This window comes from Papilio machaon, chromosome 10, assembly GCF_912999745.1.
Source record: "Papilio machaon chromosome 10, ilPapMach1.1, whole genome shotgun sequence".
NCBI lineage: Eukaryota > Metazoa > Arthropoda > Insecta > Lepidoptera > Papilionidae > Papilio > Papilio machaon.
The window spans coordinates 8,255,503-8,282,699 of NC_059995.1; the positions used below are offsets into that span (position 1 = coordinate 8,255,503).

At 36.6% G+C, this 27,197-nt stretch overlaps 5 protein-coding genes across 6 annotated transcripts in view; 2 read left to right on the forward strand and 3 right to left on the reverse strand.

Annotated features, from left to right (window-relative positions):
• Positions 1-3,477, reverse strand: part of LOC106718258 (myosin heavy chain, non-muscle) — a 61,884-nt gene extending 58,407 nt beyond the window's left edge. Inside the window, exon 1 of the mRNA XM_045679545.1 lies at positions 2,695-3,477. Coding sequence (XP_045535501.1) covers positions 2,695-3,039 — 345 coding nt within the window. The 5' untranslated portion in view covers positions 3,040-3,477. The remainder of the gene's footprint in view (positions 1-2,694) is intronic.
• Positions 3,478-7,175: 3,698 nt separating this feature from the next.
• LOC106718253 (probable low-specificity L-threonine aldolase 2) lies at positions 7,176-11,387 on the forward strand. Its single transcript, XM_045679546.1, has 6 exons — positions 7,176-7,541; positions 8,498-8,572; positions 8,649-9,036; positions 9,424-9,560; positions 10,132-10,280; positions 11,107-11,387. The coding sequence occupies exons 1-6, from the start codon at positions 7,319-7,321 to the stop codon at positions 11,293-11,295; spliced, it is 1,161 nt and encodes a 386-aa protein (XP_045535502.1). The 5' UTR covers positions 7,176-7,318; the 3' UTR covers positions 11,296-11,387.
• A 2,998-nt stretch (positions 11,388-14,385) lies between these two features.
• Positions 14,386-17,804, reverse strand: LOC106718256 (beta-1,3-galactosyltransferase brn). The gene is made up of 2 exons (XM_014512303.2): positions 17,727-17,804; positions 14,386-15,717 (listed from the first exon to the last, which is right to left on the reverse strand). The coding sequence occupies exon 2, from the start codon at positions 15,668-15,670 to the stop codon at positions 14,630-14,632; it is 1,041 nt and encodes a 346-aa protein (XP_014367789.2). The 5' UTR covers positions 15,671-15,717; positions 17,727-17,804; the 3' UTR covers positions 14,386-14,629.
• On the reverse strand, positions 17,731-18,580 carry LOC106721407 (protein C10). The gene is made up of 2 exons (XM_014516334.2): positions 18,364-18,580; positions 17,731-17,864 (listed from the first exon to the last, which is right to left on the reverse strand). Exons 1-2 carry the CDS (start codon positions 18,578-18,580, stop codon positions 17,731-17,733), a joined length of 351 nt encoding a protein of 116 aa, XP_014371820.1.
• A 786-nt stretch (positions 18,581-19,366) lies between these two features.
• Positions 19,367-26,646, forward strand: LOC106721410 (transmembrane channel-like protein 3). 2 transcript variants are annotated; one of them, XM_045679650.1, is made up of 16 exons: positions 19,367-19,535; positions 19,697-19,821; positions 20,881-21,031; positions 21,338-21,485; positions 21,600-21,842; positions 22,033-22,181; positions 22,267-22,336; positions 22,431-22,511; positions 22,714-22,952; positions 23,471-23,585; positions 23,792-23,901; positions 24,068-24,260; positions 25,026-25,120; positions 25,514-25,672; positions 25,833-25,966; positions 26,123-26,646. In XM_045679650.1, exons 2-16 carry the CDS (start codon positions 19,698-19,700, stop codon positions 26,398-26,400), a joined length of 2,289 nt encoding a protein of 762 aa, XP_045535606.1. In that variant the 5' UTR covers positions 19,367-19,535; position 19,697; the 3' UTR covers positions 26,401-26,646. The 2 variants fall into 2 exon arrangements, with proteins under 2 accessions (XP_045535606.1, XP_045535607.1); XM_045679651.1 differs by lacking the exons at positions 19,367-19,535; positions 19,697-19,821 and adding an exon at positions 20,363-20,536.
• Positions 26,647-27,197: the final 551 nt, after the last annotated feature.

Below are 27,197 nucleotides of genomic sequence, written 5' to 3' on the forward strand. Positions count from 1 at the left end.
ACATAACTGAAAATAAACTGCCTAGTCGTTGTATGAAACATTCCAAACATAGCAGAATATTGTTGCAGAGTTTTTAAGCACCTAAAAAGCTTTAACAAATTTATGTGTTTCATGGTAAAATGTTTTTTTTTTATGAAAGTGAAAGCATTGAACATATTAAGATATATAAAATACAGTGTAAACTCTTTATAACGAAACTCAAGGGACTGAACATTTTTTGTCGTTATAGAGAGTTATTGTTATATGGAGTGAACAAAAAACAATCAAATTAACAAGATAACATAACATAAACAATAAAACCGATAATATTTACTGTCTACAAATATGAACACATTTCTTCATAATAGAGAATGGCGTATCGTTATAGAGTGTTTTAATATGTGGGTTTTAACGCAAACCAACCAAGTTGGGCTCACTTCAACGTTACAGGGAGTTTATTGTTATAAAGGATAACGTTATAAAGAGTTTACACTGTATATAAGAGATATTCATGATAAATTAAAACTGTCCTTGAAAAGTCACACAATAGATTCATCCATCATACAAACATTTCAACATACACACTCTACATAGTTAATTTAACAAATGATTTTGAAGCTATTAATAAATCTTGAGTAACATGTGTTACAGCAAATAAAGTTCTACTGCTCTTTAACAAGGTTACATACTTTTCTACAGAATGACATCATCTCTGTAAACATAAATTTATTTATTATTCCTTTATGATATTTTCAGAGAACTGATAACGTAGTTCCAACAAAATAATATGTAAACAACAATTAAAGGAAATATCGACAAATTTATATTTAAAATTAAAGTTAAAGCTTAATTAAACTTGTTATTTTGGATTTTATGATCTAATTTTTATTTTCGGAGATCACATAAAGTCTAGAAGTAACCTATAGATGTGTAAAAAAGGATTTATAAATTACTAGCTTTTACCCGCGACTCCGTCCGCGCGGAATAAAAAATAGAAAACGGGGTAAAAATTATCCTATGTCCGTTTCCTGGTTCTAAGCTACCTGCCCACCAATTTTCAGTCAAATCGATTCAGCCGTTCTTGAGTTATAAATAGTGTAACTAACACGACTTTCTTTTATATATATAGATTTCAGACTATAGCAATTCATAACAGATCCTTTTATATTTTTGTTTAGAATAAATGACTAGCAACCAATCAATCAGTATTGGTGATACTTTTTTAATAACTTTTTAATTATAAGCACAGTTAATCCAACAGCAATTTTAATGCATTAAAGTGATGTTAGAGAGTAAAAAATATACATAATTCTTGTGTTTTATGAATATATTAGGCATGAGAGACCTTGGTCCATAGATTATAAATAGTACAATTAGTACATATTTATATCTTACTAATATTATAAATGCGAATGTTTAGATAGATGGATGGGTGGATGTTTGTTTGAAGGTATCTTGATATCGGCTCAATGGATTTTGATGAAATTTGGCACAGATTTAGAACATAACCTGGAAGAACACATAGGCTACATATAAGTTTTTTTTTTAATTCTGCACATATAGATTTGCGGGCGACAGCTAGTCAAGAAATAAATATAAAGCCACCCTTTAAAAACCTTTTATCAATATTAACTTTATGACTACACAAACATCATAAAAAATGGCAGAGAATGTTAGATAACTGTGAGTCATAATTATGATAATATTTGTCACTATTTATATTTCTACATCAAATAGTACATTTAGCATACCAGTATTTTCTTTGCAAAGACATTTACAGAGTTATGCTAAATATACTAGCTGACGGCCGCAACTTCATCCATGCGAAATTAAAAAAAAAATAATAAGTATCATATGTGTTCTTCCAGACTATGTTCTACATCTGTGCCAAATTTCATCAAAATCTATTGGACCGGTACGGAGATACCTTCAAAAAAACATTCATCCATCTAAACATTCACATTTTTTAAATTAGTAAGATGTATCGGTGGTCTGGGTTAATCTAAATGAGTTATAAATCTTCTATTTATATTTAGAGATCATAAGAAAAAAATGCACCAATTCATAACCTAACATGTGGATTTGAGACCTCGATAATAACAAACTTTTATCAATAATCCTGTTACCTAAAAATTTTATTAAACATGTCAAGGACTAATGAACCATTCTTTTTAAGTTGACCGTGAGCAAGACTATGATTTCTTTTATACAAAAAAGTAGGGAATTTTACAAAACAGTAGATTGTTGCTACAAATAATAGGAAACTCTTTTTTACAAAGATAATGTACTCAGACTACAATCACTGTTTATAAAGGTAAATTTAAAAAGGAATTTAAGATGCTTACAGCACCTTCCACAAAGTGCATTAACCTTGCTGGAATGTTAAACATGTAGAATAGTATATTATCATGCCTACATTATCATTAAGTAGTTCCTATTTCTACTTTAATGATGTTCAAGTACTTCTACTTAAGTGGTTATCACTCAGTCCTCATGACTAACTATCATTAGGGGATTGTGCAATTTATTACTCAAATATTTCCTTTCAAAAGATATCGTAAACTACATATTGTATCTATAAATATGCAGTGATCAAATCTAAAACAACCTTTAGGTTAACCAGATATATTAGAGTAACAGATCAGAGCACTAAACTCTTGTGTAATTTTAACAACTATCCTAAAAAAGCTAATGTGATTGAGTGTGAGTACTCACATAAATAAGGCCAGAATAGTATCTGTCCTTGATGTTGTGCAGCACGGAAGCTTCGTTGAGGCAGGTCAGCTCTGCCATGTCTTCCACTTTGTCGAACTTTGGCGGGTTCATTTTCTGGATGTCGTCTATCGGCACCAGCATCCTCTTCCCCGACTCCGCGATTTCCACTTCGACCTCATCTCCTCGCTCTCCCTTTATCCCAGCCGCAACGAACCCTTGTGTGTCATGGGGCACCCACACCAAACGTTTCTGGGTCCACTCCGCCTGCGTGGCCGGATCATTGAAGCTGTTCCGGTCCACCGACAGGTACCGGAGCTCCGGATCGTTTCTATCCATGTCCACCATCGCGCCTGATCACGCCGCGCGACACGACTTGCGATAACCTAAAACCGGCGCTGAATACCACATTAAACGCACGCCCCTACCGACACTGCACACAACACTCGCTTTCTAAGACACCCTTACGATCGTCTTGTGCCGTAAACGCGGTACGACACGTACAAAATTACGATTGCGACTGACACGACTGACAGAATCGCAACGGTTATTACGGGTAGGAGGGATGAACCGGTCGACGCCCGAATTCAGGTTGTCTAGCCAAATATATTACAAAACTTTCGATGTTTTCCTGGACGGAATGCGATGAGGATCAATTATGTTAACTTACAACGTACACAAAACACATTTAATTACTAGTTTATAAGCTAAAATCACTTTTTCTAGTAATAAAAGGCGATTCGAGCGCACAAAACGCACCAAAAATCATTTTTTTGTGTCAGACGGCAGAGTACGACCTCTACAACGAAATTCTGTGATGACCGTTGAATTTTAACTTTTCTTATTGGCTCTTTCAATTTATTTAAAATCAATTGAAACTTTTCCACCAATGCTACGGCTGGGTTTTTTTTCATCTGTCATAATTTTTGTAATAGGGAACGAACTCACAATCTGTCACGAAAAGATTGCCAGAGTTGTAAATTATACTATTTTGTTGTGTTTCTTGTGAAAACACAAAAAAATAAAAATTTGATTTTGCAAAAATGAACTGGTAGATATCTTGAGTACTAGTTTTTAGATTAGTTTTAATTAATAATTATATTTTGTAAATTTCAAATAAATTCGGCCCGCAGTTTCCACTTAGTTTTTATTGGTAACTGAAATAAGACAAAACCTTTAATGAATATAAGGTTTTAATAAGCTAAAATTAACAGTTATATTTTTTGGTTACATTACATACATTGACAAAGACACTAACAAAAACTGATAGACAATGACATTAGCTTATGGCTGATAGTTTCAAGTAAAAAGTTTACATCATTCTCCCGCGCTATTTTAAAACATAATCTTTTAAAAATTCTGGTATTTTACGGACGCGGTCAGATCTACGAAGTGTTGGCTCCGACGGTGGTGATGATGGTAACTCGGTCTCTAGCTCTCTGCTATTATCAAGTTCCACAGGTCCCGTTTCATTAGATGAAGGAATCTCGAAGTTCTGGTCCTCTGTTTCCGGAAGTGGTTCTGCGACATTATGATAATCAGTAGTGTGTTCATTATCTATTCGCAGATCTACCCCTTCTGAACCCAATGGTGCTAGATGACGATTCGACACCGTTGTTTCTCGGCCATCTGGGAACCGAATGTATGAAAAATTAGGATTACTGTGTATCAATTCAACCTCTTCTACTAATGGCTGATATTTATTTGTACGATTAAATTTCTTCATCAAGACTTGTCCAGAATTTGTAAGCCACGATGGAACAGAAGTGCCGTTAGTAGATCTTCGTGGGTGTCTAAACATTCTTTCATGTGGAGTGCAATTTATGGCTGTACAAAGTAATGATCGAATTGAATGTAAGGCTTGTGGTAATACTTGCTCCCAATTTTCTACCGAAAGATTCTTCGTCTTCAGCGCCAAAAGAATCGTTCTCCAAAGTGTAGAATTCAATTTTTCTACTTGACCGTTACCTTGAGGGTTATAAGCTGTAGTTCTACTAGTGGCAATACCTCGAACATGTAAAAATTCCTGTACTTCGGCAGAAAGAAACGCAGTTCCGCGATCTGAATGTACGTAAGAAGGCATGCCGAATATCATGAACAAGTTGTTAAGGTGTTTGATCACTGTTTTCGAGCTTACATCTGAGCATGGGAAAGCAAACGGGAATCGTGAAAATTCGTCAATTACGGTAAGTATGAATTTGTTATTATTGTTTGTTGGAACTGGTCCTTTAAAATCTATGCTAAGGCGTTCAAAAGCAGCCGTCGCTTTAACAAGTTTCCTCTGGTCATCAAAGTTATTTCGGAAGAATCTAGGTTTTACTTCAGAGCAGGTTCGACAAGATTTTGTCATTGTTCTGATTTCTTCAATGGAATACGGTAGGTTTTTAGAGCGAACCCAGTGAAACATTCTCGTTACTCCTGGATGACAAAGAGCCTCATGCAGCGAGAAAAGTTTTGCAGTACGTGTTTCTACAGTGGCACAAATTCGGGATAGTGCATCAGCAGCATAGTTCTCTTTCCCCGGTCTGTATATAATATCGTATTTGAAAGCAGCAAGTTCCAGTCGCCATCTTTGAATCTTTTCATTCTTTATCTTACTTGAATGTTTCATATTAAACATAAAAGAAACCGAGCGTTGATCAGTTACCAACTTAAAGTGTCTACCAATAAGGAAATGTCTCCATTTCTTCAAAGATTCAACGATCGCGTAGGCTTCTTTCTCTATAGCTGAATGGTTTCGTTCGCTTTGAGTCAAAGTCCTCGAGAAGAAAGCTACAGGTCTACAATCTTGCGTGAGTACTGCCGCAATAGAATGGTCAGATGCGTCAGTTTCGACTGTAAAAGGTATTTTTTCATTAATTGCATGGATAGAAGACTTTGCGATATCATTTTTCAGGCCTTCGAAACATTTAATTTGCTCGCTTGTGAGCGGAAAATTTGTCGTATTAGCAAGTGAGTGGATCCGTTCAGAAAAGTTTGGAATCCACTTAGAATAATGTGCGAACATACCGAGTGTCCTTCTTAAGGTCGGTAAATCGCTTGGTGGAGGCAAATTAATCAGTGGCTTGAGTCGCTCACTGTCAGGTTTGATTATGTGGTTTTGAATATTATAGCCTAGAATATTTATTGAATCTTGAGAAAATTTACATTTTTGTATATTCAGTGTTAAACCGTATTTCTTTGCGGCATTCACAAAACTTTCTAAGTTATGATCGTGTTCTTCAAGAGTACGGCCACAAATAGTTATATCATCAAGATACGCATATGTGTTTTGAAGCTTCTCTTTTCTTATAATCCAATCGATTGTTCGTTGGAAGCTTGAAACACCATTTGTTACTCCAAAAGGAATACGCCTGAATTGGTACAAATTTCCCAGCGCTTCAAAAGCGGTAAATTTCCTTTCTTCGGGTAGTATAGGTACTTGATGGTACGCGCTTTTTAGGTCTATTAGGCTGAAAAATGTATTCTTTGCCACTTTCGAAACTAAGTCCTCAATGTTTGGTAAAGGGTACGCGTCGAGTTCCGTGAAACGATTAATTGTCTGAGAGTAATCAATCACAAGGCGTTTTCTATGAGTTTTGCTTTTTGTTATTAGGACTTGGGCCCTCCATGGTGATTTACTTTCTTCAATCACCCCTTCTGCTATAAGATTTCTGATCTCCTCTGTAATAAATTCACTATCCTCTTTGCTGTGCCTTCGAGATTTAATAGCAATAGGTTTACAGTTGGGAGATACATTCGCAAAAAGCGGTACAGCTGGTACTGATGCTTCAGCCACGTTACATACTTGAAGTGGATGTTTTGGCCCACCGAAAGAGAACTCTAGCGATGAATGTTCTTCGAGGACGTCATGGCCGATAATTATGTCAGCACAAAGATTTTTCACGATAAGGAGATTCACGTTATCATATGTATGATTTCCGATTTTCAGAGTTTGCAAAGTTTGACCTTCTACTTGTGAAGTATGATTAAGAGAGGCCATAGAAATAGTCTGATTGCAGGATTTTCTTTTGAATGATGTAAACTTTTTACTTGAAACTATCAGCCATAAGCTAATGTCATTGTCTATCAGTTTTTGTTAGTGTCTTTGTCAATGTATGTAATGTAACCAAAAAATATAACTGTTAATTTTAGCTTATTAAATTGAAATAAGACAAAACCTTTAATGAACCTTATATTCATTAAAGGTTTTGTCTTATTTCAATTTAATAAGCTAAAATTAACAGTTATATTTTTTGGTTACATTACATACATTGACAAAGACACTAACAAAAACTGATAGACAATGACATTAGCTTATGGCTGATAGTTTCAAGTAAAAAGTTTACATCAGTAACAAAGGTAGAACGTCAATATCATTGTCATATTTTGTGCAATTTACATACAGTTTTGCCGTCTAAATCTAAGAGCAAAAGAAAAATAATAATAAAAGAATATTGCTGTTATTTTTTTTTATTGACATTGTTTTAAGTTATAAATGTTATTTAAAATTATATAGGCTATAATTTTACTATTTTATTATTTACTTCAGTGTGGTTCGAAGTTCGAAAATACCTAGACAGATTTCACGTTACACAATTAAATTAGAGAAAAAAGAAGATTTTTTTTATAATACTGCATACCAATAATGTCTAATTCAAATAACACGACGTACATAGTAGACCTTCGTTCAGATACAGTGACGAAACCTACGAAGGCTATGAAGCATGCAATGGTTAATTCAGCTCTTGGTGATGATGTCTACGGAGAGGATCCGACTGTGAATGCTTTAGAGAGTAAAGTAGCAACGCTATTAGGTAAACAAGCAGCTCTCTTCGTCCCATCTGGTACCATGGCCAATCTTATAGCAGGTAAAATCAGCATAATAAAGGTTCGTAAAGTAATAGTCTCAATTTTGTGTGATAGCGAAACATTACAATTATTCATTTATGCAAAATATGTTGGTTTAATTAGTAAAAATTTACATTTTTGTAGCCAATTTTTTTTTTATTTCATGTGAGAGTTATCATTGAGGGAATTATACAAAAACATTATTCAAAACCTTCTATAAATTACAGTGTAAAACACTTTAAGTTATAATACACTTCTATCTTTGAGATAAGAAACCATTTATCGCTGTTTATTTCAGACCAAAGGTGAAAGTTTATCACATTAAATTTCTAAGGCAAAGCCGTCTTAAAAGTTAATTTAAGACAACAGCTATACATTTATACATCTAATGAAATTGTAGCATCTATATGTAATATTGAAAAAAAAAAAAAACATGTTTCGTACATACAATGAATTTATATTGCTGAAACAGAAAAACTGTTTATTTATATTTGTCTATCCACAAGATCACATTGATTTGTGGTAATTTCCTGAACAGCTGGACTTAGATGTGAAGGTAGCTGATGCTTGTGGGCTGATATTATACACAACTTTTATTTTTCCGCCCTGAGAAAGGTGCGGGTGACTAAAATTATGTCATGTAATTATGTAAATTATGTTAAAACTACGAAGAAAAGTTATGTTGGCTATTTAAAGAGGGATTACTTTTATTTTAAAATAGAAATAATTAATAAAGTACAAACACCGATTTATATTTAACTAGCTGTTGCCCGCGACTTCGTCTGCGTGGAAATAATACATCTATGCCAAATTTCATCATGATTCATCCAAACAAATCAAACACCCATCCAAACATTCGCATTTAAAATATTAGTCAGATTCAATTGAAAATCTCGAATGTATTAAATTAAATAGATAATCCTGTTAAAATACATAAATCTGTTAGTGACATCTCAAATTTATTTTTTGTTTTTAGTAATGGTGCATTGCAATAAAAGAGGATCAGAGGCATTTGCTGGTCATTTATCTCACATCTACAAGTATGAGCAAGGTGAATTAATAATAACTAACGAAATAGGCCAGACAATTATGCATTTGTATTAAATTTGAATCATTACTGTTTTCAGGTGGTGCATCACATCTAGGCGGTGTACTTCTGAGCACACTGCAGAATAAACCAGACGGGACTTTCGAGATTTCTGAATTGAAGAGACGTTTAAGAGGCAGTGACTTACATGAGCCAATTAGTTCAATGATTGCAATTGAAAACACACACAATGTGTGCGGTGGGAAGGTGCTGCCGCAAGAATGGGTGGATGAATTAGGAGACTTCTGCACAGATCATGGGTTAGCTCTGCATATGGATGGTGCGCGACTGTTAGACGCGGCTGCGTACTCTGAATGTCCAGCAGCGCGTCTGGTGCGCCCTTGTCACTCCATCTCCATTTGCTTCAGTAAAGGCCTCAGTGCACCGGTCGGGTCAGCGTTGGCTGGCTCTTATCATTTCATTGAACAGTATGTACATATATTTCTTTTTTATTATAGTGAATAGATATAAGTCAAGAGATGACTGATTTAAAAAGAAAAAGATATTACAAGAATATTTTTGCTTCATGTTTCCCTTGAAGACAACTTCTAAATTTGTTTTCAAGTCAATGGTCTTTAGTATTTGATAATTTGGCATTTTATGTGCAACAAATATCTATCAAGATAAAATCTGTGAATTTATTTAAAAACAACACTGAATGAAGGGTCATTTGGAATAAAGGAACAGAGAAATTGATATCTCCTCAAACTAAATGATGTGGGGACTTAAAATAAAAGTAGTACCTAATATATTTGGGTTTATAAACTTAAGTATATATCTTGTGCAACAAAGGGGTAATTAGGTAATGATATCAGGGCTCGGCGCGTGCGCAAGATGTTGGGTGGGGGAATGCGGCAGGCGGGGGTGCTGGCGGCTGCTGCAGTAGTAGCACTGGACGAGGTGGCGCCCCAGCTGCACTACTCGCACAAGCGAGCGCGCGTCCTCGCCACCAGTTAGTGTTCATATACAACACTATAAACACTGTACAGTTAGCTTCATAAATATAGTATGTACACACTAGCTGTAGCCCGCGACTTTGTCCGTGCGGAATTAAGATATAAAATAATAAGTGGCCTATGCGTTCTTCCAGATTATGTTCTATATCCGTTGAGCCGTTCTGGAGATAGCTTCAAACAAACATCCATCCATCCATCCATCCATCCATCCAAACATTTGCATTTGTAATATTAGTAATGAAATGTATACATATTTATGCAGCTGACTGTACACACTACAGCACATTACACACATATTTTTTTATTTGCTAAATTATTTTTCTAGTATTTTCGAGTGTATTCTAAAATAAGAAAATGTTAGATTATTACAATATAGTTTATTTGAATTTAATTATAAAATATTTATTTAAAAAAAACAGCCAACAGATGGCGCTATTTAATACGTTAGAACTTTTAATGCTATTTGGCATCTTTATAAAAAGTTAGTACTAAAAAAAATATGATGCATGCACTTTTCATATTCATACATAGACAATGTGTACTTGATGGCTACGTTTATGGTCACAGCCATCCAGGGTCTGTTCCTGCCGACGTTCTCCGTGGACGTGGCAGGTCTGCACACCAACATTGTGCTGGTGCGACTTGCAGCTCGCAGCCCGCTGTCAGCTGACATTGTGCTGCAGCGTCTCGCACAGGTCTGCCTCGCTGAAACACAGGTCAGTATTTGTACTACGCTTCTACAAGTCTATATTTCTTATATTCAATTTACATTTAGACTTGAATTTCACACTTATTCAAATACTAGCTGTTGCCCGCGTTTCCGTCCGCGCGGTAGAAAAAACTTGATGAATAATCTATGTGTTCTTCCAGACTATTTTCTACATTTGTGCCAAATTTCACCAAGATCCGTTGAGCCGTTCTGAAGATACCTTGAAACAAACATCCATCCACCCATCCATACATTTGTACTTATAATATTAGTAAGAAGTAAGATTTTAAATGGGAAAAAAACTGAAAACTCTAAGTAGGTGGCGCTAGTGTCAACGAGTGGACTGTCATCTTTCAAATTTTTTAAACGTCATTCAAGCGATTTCTAAAGAAAAATAAAATGTATTACTTTTAATTTTTTGTTTTTAATAGTTTGTGAATTATATTTAAAGAAAATAATTTTAAATTTTTTAAGTGAAAATTGACGTAAGTCCACAGAGTACTTTAAATATAAAATAAAGTGATTTTTGTATATCTGTGGTATATTTCGTGCTACTTCCAAACTTGATCATGCCAACATCTATAGTTAGCAAAAGGCAGATTTTATCTCCATTAATATGCTCGTTGCCTTCACTAGAAATTAGCATGCTTTGAGTTGGCACATCCCATACTAGAGTATACTTGTTCCTGACGTGCCATATTAAATGCAGGGTACTATTAAAGTTTTTTTGAAGATCTCATCTTAATGAATTAAATATAATACTGTAATTTTGTAGGCAGTAACAAAAGTTGAATTCATTAAAGTTGCTAGAAGTAATAATTTATCGCCTTTAGGGTGACTGCAAGACCCCCAATGACGAGGGTGTGATAGTAAAGGCGGTGTGCTTTGACTCAAAGACTATCAGGTTCACGCTGCACCACGACATCAACGACGAGGACCTTTGGCTGACCATCATGAAGATCATCTATGTCTTCAAGGAACTTGATGCAGCAAATCCTTTTAAGGCAAATGATAAAGAATAAATATTACAAAGTGATAATATATTAACATAACATCCATACTGCCGTAATACACACACATCTAACGCCTGTAACCCAGAGAGGTAGGCAGAGATCACGGACCTCCATTTAGTGTGGTGGTACATCGAAAAATACATTGGTTAACGTCGGGATTCGAACCCAGGGCCTGCGGATTGCAAGTCAAGTGCTGAGCCACCAACGCTCTTTCTGTAAGTGCCTTAATGTTAGTAGATAAAAGAATTTAACATTTTACCCGTAATAAAAAATGTCCTTTTCTTTCTTAATTATTGCTCAATGAAATAAAATACTTAATTTAATTATATATTATCTATATTATTACAGTGATATTAGAAATTGGTGCGTTCGTAATTTGATACGCACAATGGTAGCTAAAGACTTTCTTAAGCTGACATTCAAACGGGCGTTTTTTAACGCGCGCTAAAAAGATAACAAATGCATTTCCATGTATATGCATACAGAAATGCTTTTAAAACGCGATTTTACGTAGTATTGTATTTTGAGCGCTGGGCGAAGGAAACAAGAGTGATTTAAAATCGTTCATCGCTTGATAGCCGCCAACGACGAGTTTTAACACGGGCGTTAAAAAAACGCCCGTTCGTATGCGCTCTAATAGTTATATTTACTTTGTGTATATAGTTATACTAAAAGTATATATCAAATGTACATTTTATGAAATTGTTGTCATAAATCAATTATTAATTACAGTGCATAGAAAAAAAATAGTTATTTAACTTTGTTTTAAAGGTTCTCTTATGTAAATGTGCGAATTAAAATCGAACCTGGATAAGCGAGAGTCAAAAGAAACGTAAAATTTTTTTTTCTAGAGGTTTTACTTTAATCAGAGGTTCTCGCTTATCAGGGTTTAACTTTATATAAATATTGACGAACAAATTGTGTGAAATTTCATGTGCAATATTTTATTATATATATTATTGGGAATTTGAATGTTTTTTAGAGTTGAACTCTATATTTGGATTAAGGCCTTAAGTGTTTGGTGCCATAAATATAGGTATTAAGTTAAACTTTAATATTGTTACAATTTTATTATTATTTTATGCACAAAAGGGGGTACTAATTATATATTAATAAAACTTATTAGTTTTTTTTTTGTTAATTAACCCTATATTACAGTCGATCCTAGATAAGCGAGAGTCTAAGAGACCGCGAATTTTTTGTCGCTTCTCCAGGTTCATCAAATTCAAGGAAAGAGTAATCACATATGTTCACTTTTATAAATACTTTTCTTTGGGTCATTTTTTTATTTAACCATTTTAATAATTAATAATTAACCTTATATAAAAATTCAATCCAATGGTTGAATGTAACAAAGAGTAAGGAAGTATATAAGTATAGCCAAAAACAGTTAATTTTTTTTTGTTTATTTTATTAACTTTATTAAAGTTTACAACAAAATCTTGTTGAACAATCTTTATTTGATATTATTAACTACTGACTTTGAATTTTTATAGAGAAATAAATTAATACATTTTTTTACATGTTATTGAAAATCGCGTAAAGAAAACTTTTTCTCTGTGCTTAAATTTTTAACTATTAAATAGTGTGAAAATATGCCATATTTGCAATGTGTCGAGATCTATTTCTGTTTTCGATTCTTAAAATAAATTATTTACTGCGAAAGATTATTACTTATAGATAAATAAATTTAGAGTAATCTCAAATTTGTAGATAATTCATCAAGATCAAAACAGTTGCAAGCATACTTCCAGTCGCGGACGTTTATTACCTAACCATATCAATGATAGGTTCACAATTTTCTTTTGGCAGTCATAAAATATATGAACTAACAATGTTATCTTGACAGCATCAAGTTAACCAATTAGGGAGCAGCTGCACAATTTAATGTTGCCATTTTCATAATTTCAAAATTGCACAAAAATAACATGGAGGTTAATTTGCTAATGTGTTTGGATGTATCAATTTAAATACTTAGTAATTACTACGAGAACTCAGGTCATTAGTTGCAAATTCAATTGCTTTGAGTTACAACATGGACATAGGAAGTTGGGAAATTTTTTACTCACTGGTAACTTTTAAAACTTTGTGGTCTAGTCAATGTCAGAAAACTGTTATAAGATTTTTGTAGGACTATATCTCATTTGAGAAAATATATATCATAGCAACAAATTCGTGCTAAATGTTAGCTATTATGGTAAGTTTTCTAAAATAACAATGCAAATTACTAAAGTATTTCACAAGCTTGCAAAACAGATATTTTCTAGTTCAGCTATTATTTTTTTACAATTACGCACCAAGTTATAAGTAATTATACATAGATGAGTATAAATGATTAATATGAATAAAAAAACTGCTGCTTTTAGAGTCGACTATACAAATATAAGACTGGATATATACTAATTTTATTTTAAACCTAAAATTAGTATCTTTTTAGAGTTTTTCCGTTAGTCAATTATTTGAGCATTACAATCATATTTCGTATTTAATTATAATTTTTGTCATGCAATAATCAAAGATTTTTAAATGAATTAATACAAAAAATAGGGAGAAAAACTGAAATATCCAAGGTGGCGCCAGCGCCAAAAATCTGATGTCGCTCTGTCTCATCTGTTAAAGTTTCTAAACGTAAATTCGGCGTTTTTTGGAATTAAAAAAATATATTCCTTATTGACCGGAATTTAAAAAAGAGCTCCGAAGTTAGAATGCATCCACAGCTGCATTTTTTGTTGTAAAAAATGTATGAACTATTTAAAAAAAGTATCTTATTTTACTGAGTGAAATTTGACGGAAGTCGTTCCACAGAGTAAAGTGTTTTTTTGTATATTTGTGGTATATTTAATACTACTGTCATTTTTAACCATGCTAACATCTAGAGTGAGAAAAATTCAGTTTTTCTCCCATTACCATACATTACTAAGAAAAACAGTTTAAATATATGTATGGGTAAATAAAATCCATACAAATGTACTATAAAAGTAATTAAATGATAATTATTAAACAAAAGTATTTTTTAAGATTACATTCACTACAAGGAAACACTAAACATTTGTAGCTCACTACAAGGAAACACTAAACATATCATTTAGTAGCTGGTTAAAAACGAAAACGAGACAATGACAGTTGAAACCATTGATACGGAAATAGTTTAATAAATAACAATTACCTATTTTTCTCGCTAAATATCAGCTAAATCAAGTCCTACCAGCAGAGAGCATTACTCCAATACATATAGAAAATTGATTTACTGACTACATATAAAAATTATTTAAAATAATGTCCATACACAACGAGTCACATACACTTCCACAAGACGTGTCACTAACACAAGGCTTGCACAGTTTCAGGCGACGCTGTTCTGCTCGTTCCAGACGGTGATGAGATCTCGCGGGTCCGAGTACCCGTGCGAGGCGATGACGCGGCGGTAACCCTCCCGGCTGTACGACTTCTTATAGAAATGGAAGCGGGGACAGTGCGCCGGCGCAACGCCCACCTTCTTGGCCACGATGCCGAGGTACACGTCGTCGAAGCGGAAATGCTTCACGAAGAGACTGCCGGCGTACAGCAGCCGCATGGCGCGGTTGCACACGACGTACGCGCCCGCAGTCACATACGGCGGCCATCGATTCCACGGGTACTCCTCCAGTGACACGCGCCACTTGCTCGACCGGAATCGCTGCGGCGCCGACTGGAACACGTACCCCGCCAGCAGCGCCCCGTCCTTCTTACTCGCACCGCCCGTCGCGCTCGCCGTCCCGTTCCGCGAGCGCGAGTCGGTGCGCTCGTGCACGTACTCGAGCAAGTTGGCGACGGAGATGTACATGTCGTCGTCGGTGAAGAGGTAGAAGTCGGCGACGGCGCAGTGCTCGTACAGCCACCGGAACGACATCATCGTCTTGATCGTGTTGTTGTAGTAGTCGTCGAGGAAGTCGATCTGGATGATGTCCCTGTGCCGCGCCATCTCCTCTTCTATGCGCCGCTGCGTGTCCGACTTGGGCGGCGGGTCGACGCCGAGGAAGAACAGGGTTCTCACTATGGTGCCGGGGATGAAGTTCTCCTGTCCGTACGTTTGGCGGATGGCGTCGCGCCGCTCGAGGTGGGACATGGCGGACTTGACGACGATGAAGAGGTCGAGCCGCTCGAGCGTGGCGCACTTGCCCGAGTTGGTGAGGAAGCGGTGCGGGTAGTAGTTGATGGGGGCGAGCGGGGGCTCGTGTCCGGCGAGCACGGCGGCCACCGCGGGCCGGATGTCGGCGGCCAGCGGGTAGTCGAACTCGTGGTCGAAGCTGCGCGCGTAGATGTAGTCCCTCACGCCGAACACGTAGTAGATGTATACGAGCACGCACGCGCACACCGCGAACTTGTACAACTGCCTTCGTCGCATGTTTTGCTTTAGTCTTTGAGATTCATTTATCACTTAACTGCCGCCCTCTGCAAAAAATAAATTACACATTAACTTCCTTATTGGAGTACAACAATTTAACAGATAACTAAAGTTCTGAAACTATCTTCATACTACTTCCTTTACTGAGTGGCGTACGGCGGCGGCGGGTCATTTTACCTATGCCGCGTATACAACCGAGAATTTCCTAACAGAAATAGTTCCATTTTCATATGTGTTGAAATTGAGGTATAATGTTTAGAAATGGATTTACCAGAACCTCCAACCTGGACCAACCAGAGTTAAAGTCAGAAAAGTACATTCATTTTCTTGTAAACACTATTTTTTTTTGACTAAGTAAAGATTTTAACTATTTTGCTGGTATTTAGAAGGTTATCTAGCTGCTACCGCGACATAGATAACACCTTATCGTCCAAGAAAATATTTGTCGAGCGAAGTCACAGCATTACACGTATTCTGTCGCCCAGCTATCTGCCAGTGAACTATCATTGAACAAATGCAAAGAGATTCAACGTATAAACTAATCAGTGATATGATCTGTTTGCTCTGACACACTTAAAAAAAGGAGATCTCAATAATTTGTTTGTAAATAAAATAAAATAAAAACTTTAATGTATAGTTTTGTCTGTTTTTTTTTTTTTTCGGACAAACATAACATATAGTTAAACTACTATTATTTTTGTAAGAAAGCAAACATATATGTCAATTGATATATTTATAAGAGTTTAACTTAATTTTGTCTTCCATCAATGTTATTTTAGTACATAACATATATTATATTTTAGCTATATATAATTCCTTTGTTTATAAAATCACAGCTAAAGCACACTTGCCTCAATTAAGGTTATAAACCTCCACACAGAGCACACTTAAAGGACTAATAATAAATAAACTGATAATATATCAAACCTTCACTACAATCAGATAACAACATGTTACTAATACATTTCAAAGACATTTAAATATTATGTTTATTGAAAAATTATGTCACATAAAGTGAAACATAAAATAATGAATGTAAATAGAGCCATAACATAAAACGTGATTACAATCTATAATTCCTTATCAAACATATTTTCTGTTAAAGCTACAGGTACCTCACAAGACGAGTTCCCGCAACATTAATTTTATAACAAAAACTGGCCAGCAAACGACCACCTTAATTCGCCAAAATAGCGAGGCGATCATTGTCCTTAGACATCCGCAATGCATGACGCATGCAGATTTGTTGCCTACCTTCAATCAACGGAGTAGGGGACGCACAGAAAGAGGATATATTCTCTTCCTATGCGTACCTCCTCCGTCAAACCCGAAAGGTCTTTCCTTATAAGAAAAAGGTGGGAAGGAAAAGAGGACTAGAATTAGGCTTCCTGATGTGTAACTTTTTGTGTCTAACTTCTGACTACTTCCAACACTAAGTCTCAACTCACTCCTGCTCTCTGCAACATGCTCTTCCCAGCACAAGATCCCACAGGCCCTATGACCGGCCGTAGTGATGAGAGATTCTCTAACTACACAATTGTGCGGGCAAAAAATAAAGATGAAATGGTTTACCTACATGATATAGCCTAACCACGTATTAAGAAATATATAGTACATCAATGTATATGACATACTCAAATGCAACTGTACCAAACACTATATGCATTTAGTAAACATTTACTTCTACTTTATGATTTTCCGAGAACAATTCATAGATATGATTGTCACAGACATTAAACTTTGCAAAGACACACATATAACTGGTAAAGTTTCTAAACTAACATATCTTAATAAAACTACATTGTGTTTTAAAATGCAAAACAAATAAAATAATTATTATAGTTCACCACAAATTGCTTGAATACGAATAAATATTTTGGCTTATATAAGGATTTACTATTCCACTACTGTACAAAGTTCTACCCCATTGCATGGTCCTCTACAATCCAAGTAGAACTCTACAGCAGGTTTGACTTTGTTTTAATTTTGACAAACAAGAACATTCTTCAGCGTGACACACTTATTCAAACATGTACTGTATATTGTAATTGCTTACCAATTCATAGAGAGGTATCCACGGTGGAGCTGATGGAGACAGGGGGCAGGTAATGAGCACGCACCTGGCTGTGCAGGCGGGCCACCTCCGTATCGGCGCGTTCCATCTCGCGGACTAATTGTGTAAACTGTACAATACCTGTACAAGTATATTCTATGTTAGTGTTATCCCACATGATCCTTGCAATATTGGATAATCAGTTAGCATGACATACAAGAGGTAACAAAATACTTTTACATTTGTTGTTAAATATTGTGCCCACATTCTGACATGGTGTAACACGTGAATATTTGCAGTTTCTGAAAGTATGTTTTTATAATTATTATCACTTTGGCATTCTTTACCATTACTAGAAAGTTCTATTAAAGTGTTGCACAAATGTGTTGCTTTTTGATGTATGAATTTAGTTTTTTACCTTAAAAACCTTGTAAATTCATTGAAAATTAACATTTTAGGTTTTTACTTATTACCGTATTTTAGTCATATTACAGAAGTGTGTTTGTTTGAAGGAATCTACAGAATGGCGAAATTTTTATTAATTCCGCAAGGACAGAGTCGCGGGCGACAACTAGTAATCTGTAAACACTAAATTAACATCCACAGAAGCTGGGGCTACATACATAAAATATATCAATACCTTCTCGAGAATTAATAAATCCGTGTCGCTTAATAGTCTCCATTTCAATTTGAACAACCATTGGGAAGACAATCTGCATCATCTTTAGCATCTCGTTCCCGGCAGCCTCCTTGGCCTCGTCCAGCTTCGGGGCATAGTCTGGGGATTCCAGTGCTTCGATAATTTCACTTAAAATAAGTCTCACTTGGTCTACTGTCACACTCTGAAGTGAAGCCATTTCAAGGCATACAAAACCATTTACATCTGAAAATAAAAAGCAGAACTATATATTTAGAACAAGAACGAATCTAAAACTGAGTAACAAATGGTGCAGCAACTTACAGATAATTAATATGGTTTTTTTGTTTAACAAAAATTTAAGATGATTTCCAAGTGATCGAAATAACGCGAAATAAAATTTTACAGTTTACAATTTTTACTTTTCATTTATAGAATGAGAATTGAGTACAACATTGAATCCATACATACATTCGCACCCAACTTGCATCACAGAGGTGTGTAAATTAGTTCTGACCCGTTTCAAAAGTGCAGATCACATTGACTTGAACCGTTGAGCTAAAACTCATCAACTAAATTGGTAGCTCACGACTCATCGTGATTTTTTAATACCAATTTACTACAACTGTAAAGCCGGCGAGCCGCGAGCTGCTTGGTGATTCGTAGATCGCAGCTTGAAACGTAAATCGTAACGCAATCTCAGATTAAGAAGATTAACGCAACGCAGGTAGAAAATGAGTTGAGCTGCGAGTCGACTCACTGATCTGCTGCATACAAGTGAACTGTGAGCTGAACTGCAGGCAGGTCATTAATTTTAATTGAATATTAAAAATAAAAACCAACCCAAAACAAAAATCCAGAAACAGAAAATGCAAAAACCTTGCAACATCAGTGTTGCAACCTCAAAAAAAAACTCAAAGCACTGGCGAGCCCTACTGAGAACTGTCACTTCCAGATGTAAAATGTCAATACTGTCAAAGTTCATCAATAATCAAAATAAAATTCAACATAAATAAACAGAAAATTTTAATATGAAAACATTACGTGCTAATTAAGTATAACATATCCTTATCTTATCGTCTATTGCCAATTATCAGGGAATAATTGTAAATAATCAGTAAGAGTCATAATCTTGATTTTTACATATTGCTAAAACATTTTCTTGGTTCTACAAAGTAAGTTAAAATTTATTAATTAAAGATTGTATTTGTTAAATAGTAACCTAACATTAAGACGTTTGTAGATGCATATTTCAGGGATATCATAGCTGCTATGTTTGTAAACAAAGGTGTAAGTAAGAATGTAAACTTGTATATTGAGATTCTTTATAATTTAGGATGGAAGATCAAGTAGAGGAAATGGAGTTAAAGCCAGTAAATGTAAGACGTACTTTCACTCTGAGGAACAATGTGGCGCGGCAGGTGGCTGTTAATTTCATGCCATCCAGACAAATCCCTTATGGTAAGTTATCATACAATTGCATTTTATATCTGTTCTTGGTTAGCATGTTTTGGCAGCTGGGTTCCGGGTAGATCCAATAAGTATGGAAAGCACGTACAACAGTCTGCCCCATATGTGCACATAGTGTTGTGGGTAGTCTTGTTCGGCTATGTGACCTTCCGTAAAGCTTAGTGAATAAGGTTTATCTGTTGATTGTTATCAACATCTATTCACATTAAAAGTTATAGTTCAACATGCAATAATTTTTGTAATAAACTGTACTTCAACAAGTACATACATATTTACTAGCTGTTATTGAATGAACTTGATGTCAATTAATGTTTATAACCTTAAACTGGGCACATAATTTTCTGTGTTAATTTACCACACATAATCCAGAAATGAAAATTTCATCATTATACGCTCTCAGTATAACTTTCCCACTGTTATCTTTAATACAATACATTTCATTTTAAAACATTTTATGAATTGCTAGTTCTCAAAGAAAAAAAAATTTTTTTCCAACACTCATTGCACTTGCGCCACTGGTATGTCGGCCATTTAATAAACTCTAATTAAGTTAACAAGGAAAGATGTGTGTTGTGAACCGAAATTTAGTGCACCATTCTGTTTTGCTGTCTACAATTTCGTTTGAAATATTCCAGTTCACATTTAGAATTATTATTTAAAATGAATCCAGTGGAGTGTGATGATGTTGTTACATGTCGATTTTCTAGTAAGTTGTTTAGTTATTTAAATGTCGTTCGAAAATACGTACTTACTACAACTATTCTGCTTTCTTCTCTGAGATAAAATTATATTTATACTTCTTTTTTGCAAATATTAAGTGACCATAGCATACATTGCTCGTAAAATGGAAAAATAGATGATCGCGTACAGATCGACGTAACTTAAATATTAAAACAGTTATAAGCTAGACATGTGTTGACATTTCCCCATATTACTTATATTTAAAAAGAACCTTCCATAATAGGTAGGTATTTTCGTTCATACTTGACACTATACAAGTTTCGTTCCCCAGTTATTCTTCTCTATAAATAAGCAGGGTTGTCATTGCAGGCACGCTACGCTTGCGCCGCAGCAATTCTGATAGTGAGGCGCTGCTGACGGGTGGCGCTGACAGCGACCGGCAGGCAGACATCATAGTGCGTGAGATGGAACAGCTGCAGCGGCTCATGGAGGATAACCCTGTCTCCGAGGAGCTTAGGAGGTACGGTCCAAAAAACAGGTAACGGGTTCAATACGTACCTGGAGAAATCAGACGAAATAGGACAGGAAGATTTTTCCAGGGGGCTCCACCTCATAAGCATTTAGAAGACTAAATAGTAAGGACTGTCTCTCTGAACCTTCTCTAAATTTCACAGGTGAACATGAACTGCTATTAAATATCATCTCCATCTTGTGGCTTTATTTTCCGCCATCTAACAACTCCGCCGTGTCGTCCGTGGTCTTTCGGAAATTTTTGGGGTCTTGAATTGTCTGCATATAAAATATACAAGAAGGCGTGTTTGTGCAGAGAGGCGCTGCGCGACTTGCCTCAGGGGTTGACGATGAAGCGCACGGTACGCGCCAAGCTGTCCGCCTCCGTCAGCCTGCGCTCCAAACACCGCCCCATCTCTTTCTACAAGCGCCTCAAGTACAGGATCAGCTTTGCTCTGAAGAAGGTCAATTGATATCTTGTATAGCGCGTGTGATGTTTCGATTGACGGCTGATAGAAATGCATTGAAGATTAGTACATGGAAAGTGCTAGCAGATGATGACTTTATCATCTCAACAGGGACGTGATCGTATCAGCGAGTTGATATTCTCGATCGAGCCGTGGCACGAGGCGATCCGGCACTTGGAAGGTCAGTTCGGTTCCGCGGTGGGCTCCTACTTCCACTTCCTGCGTTGGCTGTTCGCGCTCAACCTGTTGCTGGCCATACTGCTGCTCTGCTTCGTGGTGGTGCCGCAAGTACTGCATGATCAGGGAAATAATAGAACTGGGAGTATGGGTTTCTTGGACTTCGTCAGTGGTAAGGTATGTAGGTGAAGTACTTTGATCGAAATATAAATCCTTCCTGTCACACTAGGTTAATATCATTGAACTTTGTAATAATATAGTTTGTTTGTGTGATTTGCTGTGAAAAAATTTGAGCCATAAATTATTTTGCCTTAACTTTTTTATACAGTAATAAATGAATAGTTGGTTGAACCGTTTTCTATTGTAGGGTGGTTTCGAAGACAGCGTGTTGTTTTACGGGCACTACCATTGGGGCGACGTGAACTCGTTTGGCCCGCTCACCTACAATATGCCCTTCTCCTATTTCTTCACCATGATCTCGCTGTACTTATTCTTCTTTGCTATTCTTTGCTATAGGTAAGTATTCAAAGTAAAATATAGCATTCTGTTTGTTTTTTAATATAGGTTTTTTTGGTATAAAAAAATTTGATGTTTACTGCAGGACGGCGTATTCATATAGGCGTAATTTCATCGAGATTGCCGGAGGTCTCAGTAATGTATTTGCTTCCAAAGTAAGTATATAAGATGATGAAAATTCAATTTATTTTCATTTATACAATATAAAGGTTGTATCTTTTAAAATGTTGTATTGTTACATATTCGCAGGTATTCTGCGGTTGGGACTTCGGCATCGTGTCACAACACGCGGCCGCTCTCAACGCTTCAAGTATTTACAATGAATTCAAGGTCATTTATCTTTTTTTTTTGTGTTTTGCTGGAGATATTTTACGTTTTGTAAAAACATGTCTTGTTCCGGCCGCTGATTGGTCGAGAAATCTGCGCCATTTTGAACGCGCCATCTAAGAAAACCGCTTTTGTCGAGACTCTCAAAAAGTCGACCGAATAATTTTATAATCAAATGAAAAGTTTTTTTTAATTTTTATTGCAGGAGTTATTAAGCGAGCAGAACAAGAAGCATGTGACAATGTCGTTATGGAGGAGAGTGTGGCAGTACATGGTGAACGTGGTGGTGACGGGGGCGGTGCTGGCGCTGGTGGCCGGCCTGCAGTACGGCCTCTGGCTGCTGCTGGCGCTGAAGACTGAAGTCCAGCACTGGGAGATCTTCGTCTCTTTGATCATCACATTTGTGGTAGCTCTCTGTCCGTTGCTGTTCAATTTGATTGTCAGGTGAGATTTATTTTCAATCACATATTGTGAGAAAAGGGCAAGTTGATTTTATATTGTTTCGTATCTAATGTTCCTAGCCAGATCTAACTTGGGTAGTCTTCGAGCCCTTCTTTTTTATATCATAAAGTGGCAAAAAAGTAAGTAGCCACCTAAATTCGTCGAAATAGTGAAGTGACCGCTGTCCATACATATTCGTAATTGTAAATGCGTTGCTCCCTCTTTAATCGACGGAGGAGGGGACGTATGAAAAAAGGATGTTTCTCCCTTCATATGCGTCTCCCTCCAACAAATCCGTCTTTTCCTTCCTTTCCGTATAAAAAACGGATAGTAAGGAAAATGGACCTAAATTAGGCCTCCGGCACGCATATTCATTAGACTGTACGTGGAACGACTTCCACTTGACGCCTGTCTTCTGTGTGGTCATGATATTTCTCCGGGAGAGTCCCATTCGTGCAACAGATATTGTTGCTGACGTCTGCCACTGTTACCCTCACACATAAAGCTGTGGATGTGTTCAGAGTGGAGTACTACAAGGCCCGCACCGCGCTGTATGTGACGCTGGCTCGCACCGGCCTGCTCGACATCAGCACACTCACCATGCTGCTGGTCTACTGGACGCAATCTGATACACCGGTGCGTTCACACTGTTATTACAACCTTGTTTCAATACAAACTTTCTGAAAAATTTCTAGTTAAATAGTTTAGCGATTCCTTCCGCAGAAAATTGGTAGCAGATAGTTTAGTAAGTGCCTATTCGCTTTACTCTTGAAGGTTGTACTTGAAATTAACTAAGTTAAGGTGAGTTTCCACGGTAGCAATTGTCATGGTCATGGTTGCAGTGCTGGGAGAGCGCGCTGGGGCGGGAGACGTACCGGCTCGTGCTTCTGGACGCTCTGGTATCTTTGTTCCTCTTACCGCTTGTTGAGTTCGCTAGAGGTTTCATTTTTAAGTAAGTTTTTTTTTTAATTCGTTTTATTTTTCTTTTTACCTGATTTTCTCATATTTTTATGTCTTTTGGTTAATTTGAAGTGGTTTTTCTTTGTTTTTGCGTCTCGTTTAGTATTAAATAACGGTGGAACTGACACGTGCGATAAGAGTTATACATTGTATTGTAGATTGAACCCTAACAGTGGTGCGCCAGAGTTCAATATCGCGTACAATTCTCTGACGCTGGTGTACAACCAGGCGGTGTTGTGGCTGGGCGCGGTGTGGTGTCCGCTGCTGGCGGTCGCGGTCGCACTCAAGTTCCTCTTACTGTTCTATGTGAAGCGCGAGTGCGCACTGCGCGCCTGTCAGCCAGCCAGGAAGGTACATTATCGACCTTATTGCTATAGGAATACGGCTCAAAATATCTAATCTCTTTATATTTTTTATTACTTATGTTCTTAAACTAATCTTACTTCTTACTAATGTTATAAATGCGAATGTTTAGACGGATGGATGTTTGTTTGAAGGTACCTTCAAACAAACCGGAATGGTTCAACGGATCTTGATAAAATTTGGTACAGATGTAGAACATAGTCTGGAATTTCACATAAATTACTAATAATGTTTTTTTTTAATTCCGCGCGGACGAAGTCTCGGTCGACAGCTAGTAAATTTATATCCTGGTCTGGGGGAGCTTCGATCGGCTTTTTACATTTTCTTATATGCGTAAAGAAATTTGTTCCAAATTTTTCCCGCAATATGGCGGATAAGTATAGAACTAATTCTTGTATTTATGGTTTAGCTATACTTTCCTAGTTAAAATGCAAAATAATGACAACATTTTTCTTTTATTTTCATAAAAATGTTTCCGTAGTTGATAAATTCATCACCGTCACAAGCGTCTCTATGTTTAACTAGCTGTTGAACGCGACTCTACTATGTTTTACATTCAAATTTCAGCTAGATCCGTTTAGCGGTTCTGTAGATACTTTCTAACAAATATCCATCCATACATCCATTCAAATATACGCATTTATAACATTAGTAAGATGTTATAAATTACTTTACCATGTGTTCTCTGTCGTTGTAAAAATTAAGTTTTGTGTAATAATAAGTTAGGTATATGTATGTTGTGTAATGTGTAAGGTGTGGAGAGCCGCGCAGACGCAGACTGTGCTGTACATGTTGGTCACTCTGTCTCTCTTCGTCACACTCTTCTCTGTCGGCAGCCTCTTCTTGCGGTCAGTCGCCTTTTTATTTCATTTTTATAAAGTGGCTAACAAAAATTCAGTGTTCCGAAGCTAACCCACAATAAACACTCGTATTAGAGAGACAGCATTAAAATATTTGGGAATATTTTTTAAAAATATAGATTGATTTATTATAATAAAAATTAATATGGTTAATTTTTTTTACCTTTAGTACTTTAGAATTTAGTTTAAATAAAGTAAATACTTTATCATTTTATTTTATTTATTAATTTTACTGTCAATTCACGTTATCTCTTTAAAGTTGTAAATTGTATGTATTGTGACTATGTAATGTATTGGAGCTATGTATGAATGTTAAGGAGGTCGGTAGTCTCTGCCTACTCCTCTATGTAAAGGTCGTGAGTTAAGTTGTTTGGTATGTAGAGGGTCGTCACAGACGTGCGGTCCATTCGTGACGTATACGCGTGTATGGGGCGTGGTTAGCGAGGGTGTGCTGCGGCTGCCGGAGAGACCAGCGCTGCGCAGAGTACTCTCGTTCCTCACACGACCTGGTGTCATCGCGTTCCTCTTCCTCTCACTCTGGTAAATATGCTCTTTGCTAAAGTCGAGTCACATTTATACTTTTACTTCAACAACACCAACTGTCACTTTGAACTACGAAATACTTCATTACCTTTGAAGGAAAACGTTTCCTATGTTTTTAAATGAAAAATATCTACTTAATTGAAGTTGTACGTTGCAGCGTGGCGACGTACTTCATGCGTGCGCGTGCGCGTGCGCAGCGCTCCATGGTGGACATCCTGCGGCGGATGTTGGTGTTGCAGGCCAAGGACAAGGACTTCTTACTCGCCGCCATCGACAAGGTCTCCAATGGAGGTGTGTTAATACTTCATATATCACTCCACACACAATAATGTCTTAATCTGAATTCAAATTGGCTTATTTATTACTCAGGGATACCAATTAATGATTTCGAGTGCAATAGCATATCTTTTCTTAGTTGAAGTAATCTCTTAACACGAAATTCGTCAGAATGGTTATACAACCCTCGCGAGGAGGAGCAAGCAGCCGACAGCCACACACTGAAGTACCTGCAAGAGGTGCGCAAACCCTCAAACGCGGCATATCACTTCGACGTCACCCGCCTCAACCACTCCATGTCGGAGACACGCCCACATCGCGCTGAGACACGCCCACATTCATACCACGTGGACAGGCGCAGGCGCAGCGAGGATGGTGACACTGACAGCTCCTTCAGCTGGCAGGGCTCCGCCAGCTGCTTGAACCATACTAAGGATCAACAGGAGTAGAAGCAAGCAAGATTGACGTTTTCCGATTCAAGATGTGGAGGATGTGGATCATCAGTGGTAGACGCCAGCAACAACAACATCTGTTGCACGAATTGTCCTCGCTCAGTGAAATACCATGACCTTACAGAAGACAGGCGTCAAGTGGAATTAATTCCACGAACAGTCTGATGAATGTGGTGCTGGAGGACTAATTTTAGTCCTCTTTCCCTTCCCACCCTTTTCTTATAAGGAAAGGATGAGAAGGGAAGGTAGATTTGATGGAGGAGGAGATGCATAAGAAGGTTAAATATTCTCTTTTTATGCGCCTCCTCTTTCGTCGATTGAGGGTAGGCAACGCATCTGCAATTGCGAATGTCTATGGGCAGCGGTCGCTTCGCCATTTCGGCGAATTCATGTGGTCGCTTGCTCGTTTGCCACCTTATAATATAAAAAAAGGCAAGTAGTAATTTGTTTTTATATCACAAAGGTAGTATTTATCATTATGTCCAATTTTTATTGAAACTTTTTATTAACTACTGGCTAGTTTATAAGTTATCTATGAACATTTTTTAGAGACTATAGATGTATATGTCGAAGATGAGACAGGACAGTTATTTTTTTAAAAGCGCAGAACCGCTGACCTTATCTGGTCATCGGCTCTGCTATAGCTATAAAGGGCTGTATTTTAAACTAAAGGCAAACTTAAGGAATTTCATCAAAATGAAAACAAGTAAAACAATTAAAAATAATAATTTTTTTAATCAAACAAACATAGAATCTACTTACAATGTTGTTTCTCCAAAAATCGGCAGAAAAGT

Bases quoted from the DNA above. Each gene is read 5' to 3' on its own strand.
- LOC106718253 (XM_045679546.1), top strand. From the start codon at position 7,319: ATGTCTAATTCAAATAACACGACGTACATAGTAGACCTTCGTTCAGAT. The intron at 9,561-10,131 runs GTTAGTGTTCAT...TTATGGTCACAG, and splicing joins AGCGCGCGTCCTCGCCACCA to CCATCCAGGGTCTGTTCCTG. The intron at 10,281-11,106 runs GTCAGTATTTGT...TATCGCCTTTAG, and splicing joins TCTGCCTCGCTGAAACACAG to GGTGACTGCAAGACCCCCAA.
- LOC106718256 (XM_014512303.2), bottom strand. From the start codon at position 15,670: ATGCGACGAAGGCAGTTGTACAAGTTCGCGGTGTGCGCGTGCGTGCTC.
- LOC106721407 (XM_014516334.2), bottom strand. From the start codon at position 18,580: ATGGCTTCACTTCAGAGTGTGACAGTAGACCAAGTGAGACTTATTTTA. The intron at 17,865-18,363 runs GTATTGATATAT...ATACTTGTACAG, and splicing joins ATTTATTAATTCTCGAGAAG to GTATTGTACAGTTTACACAA.
- LOC106721410 (XM_045679650.1), top strand. From the start codon at position 19,698: ATGGAAGATCAAGTAGAGGAAATGGAGTTAAAGCCAGTAAATGTAAGA. The intron at 19,822-20,880 runs GTAAGTTATCAT...TTGTCATTGCAG, and splicing joins ATCCAGACAAATCCCTTATG to GCACGCTACGCTTGCGCCGC. The intron at 23,586-23,791 runs GTGCGTTCACAC...TCATGGTTGCAG, and splicing joins GGACGCAATCTGATACACCG to TGCTGGGAGAGCGCGCTGGG.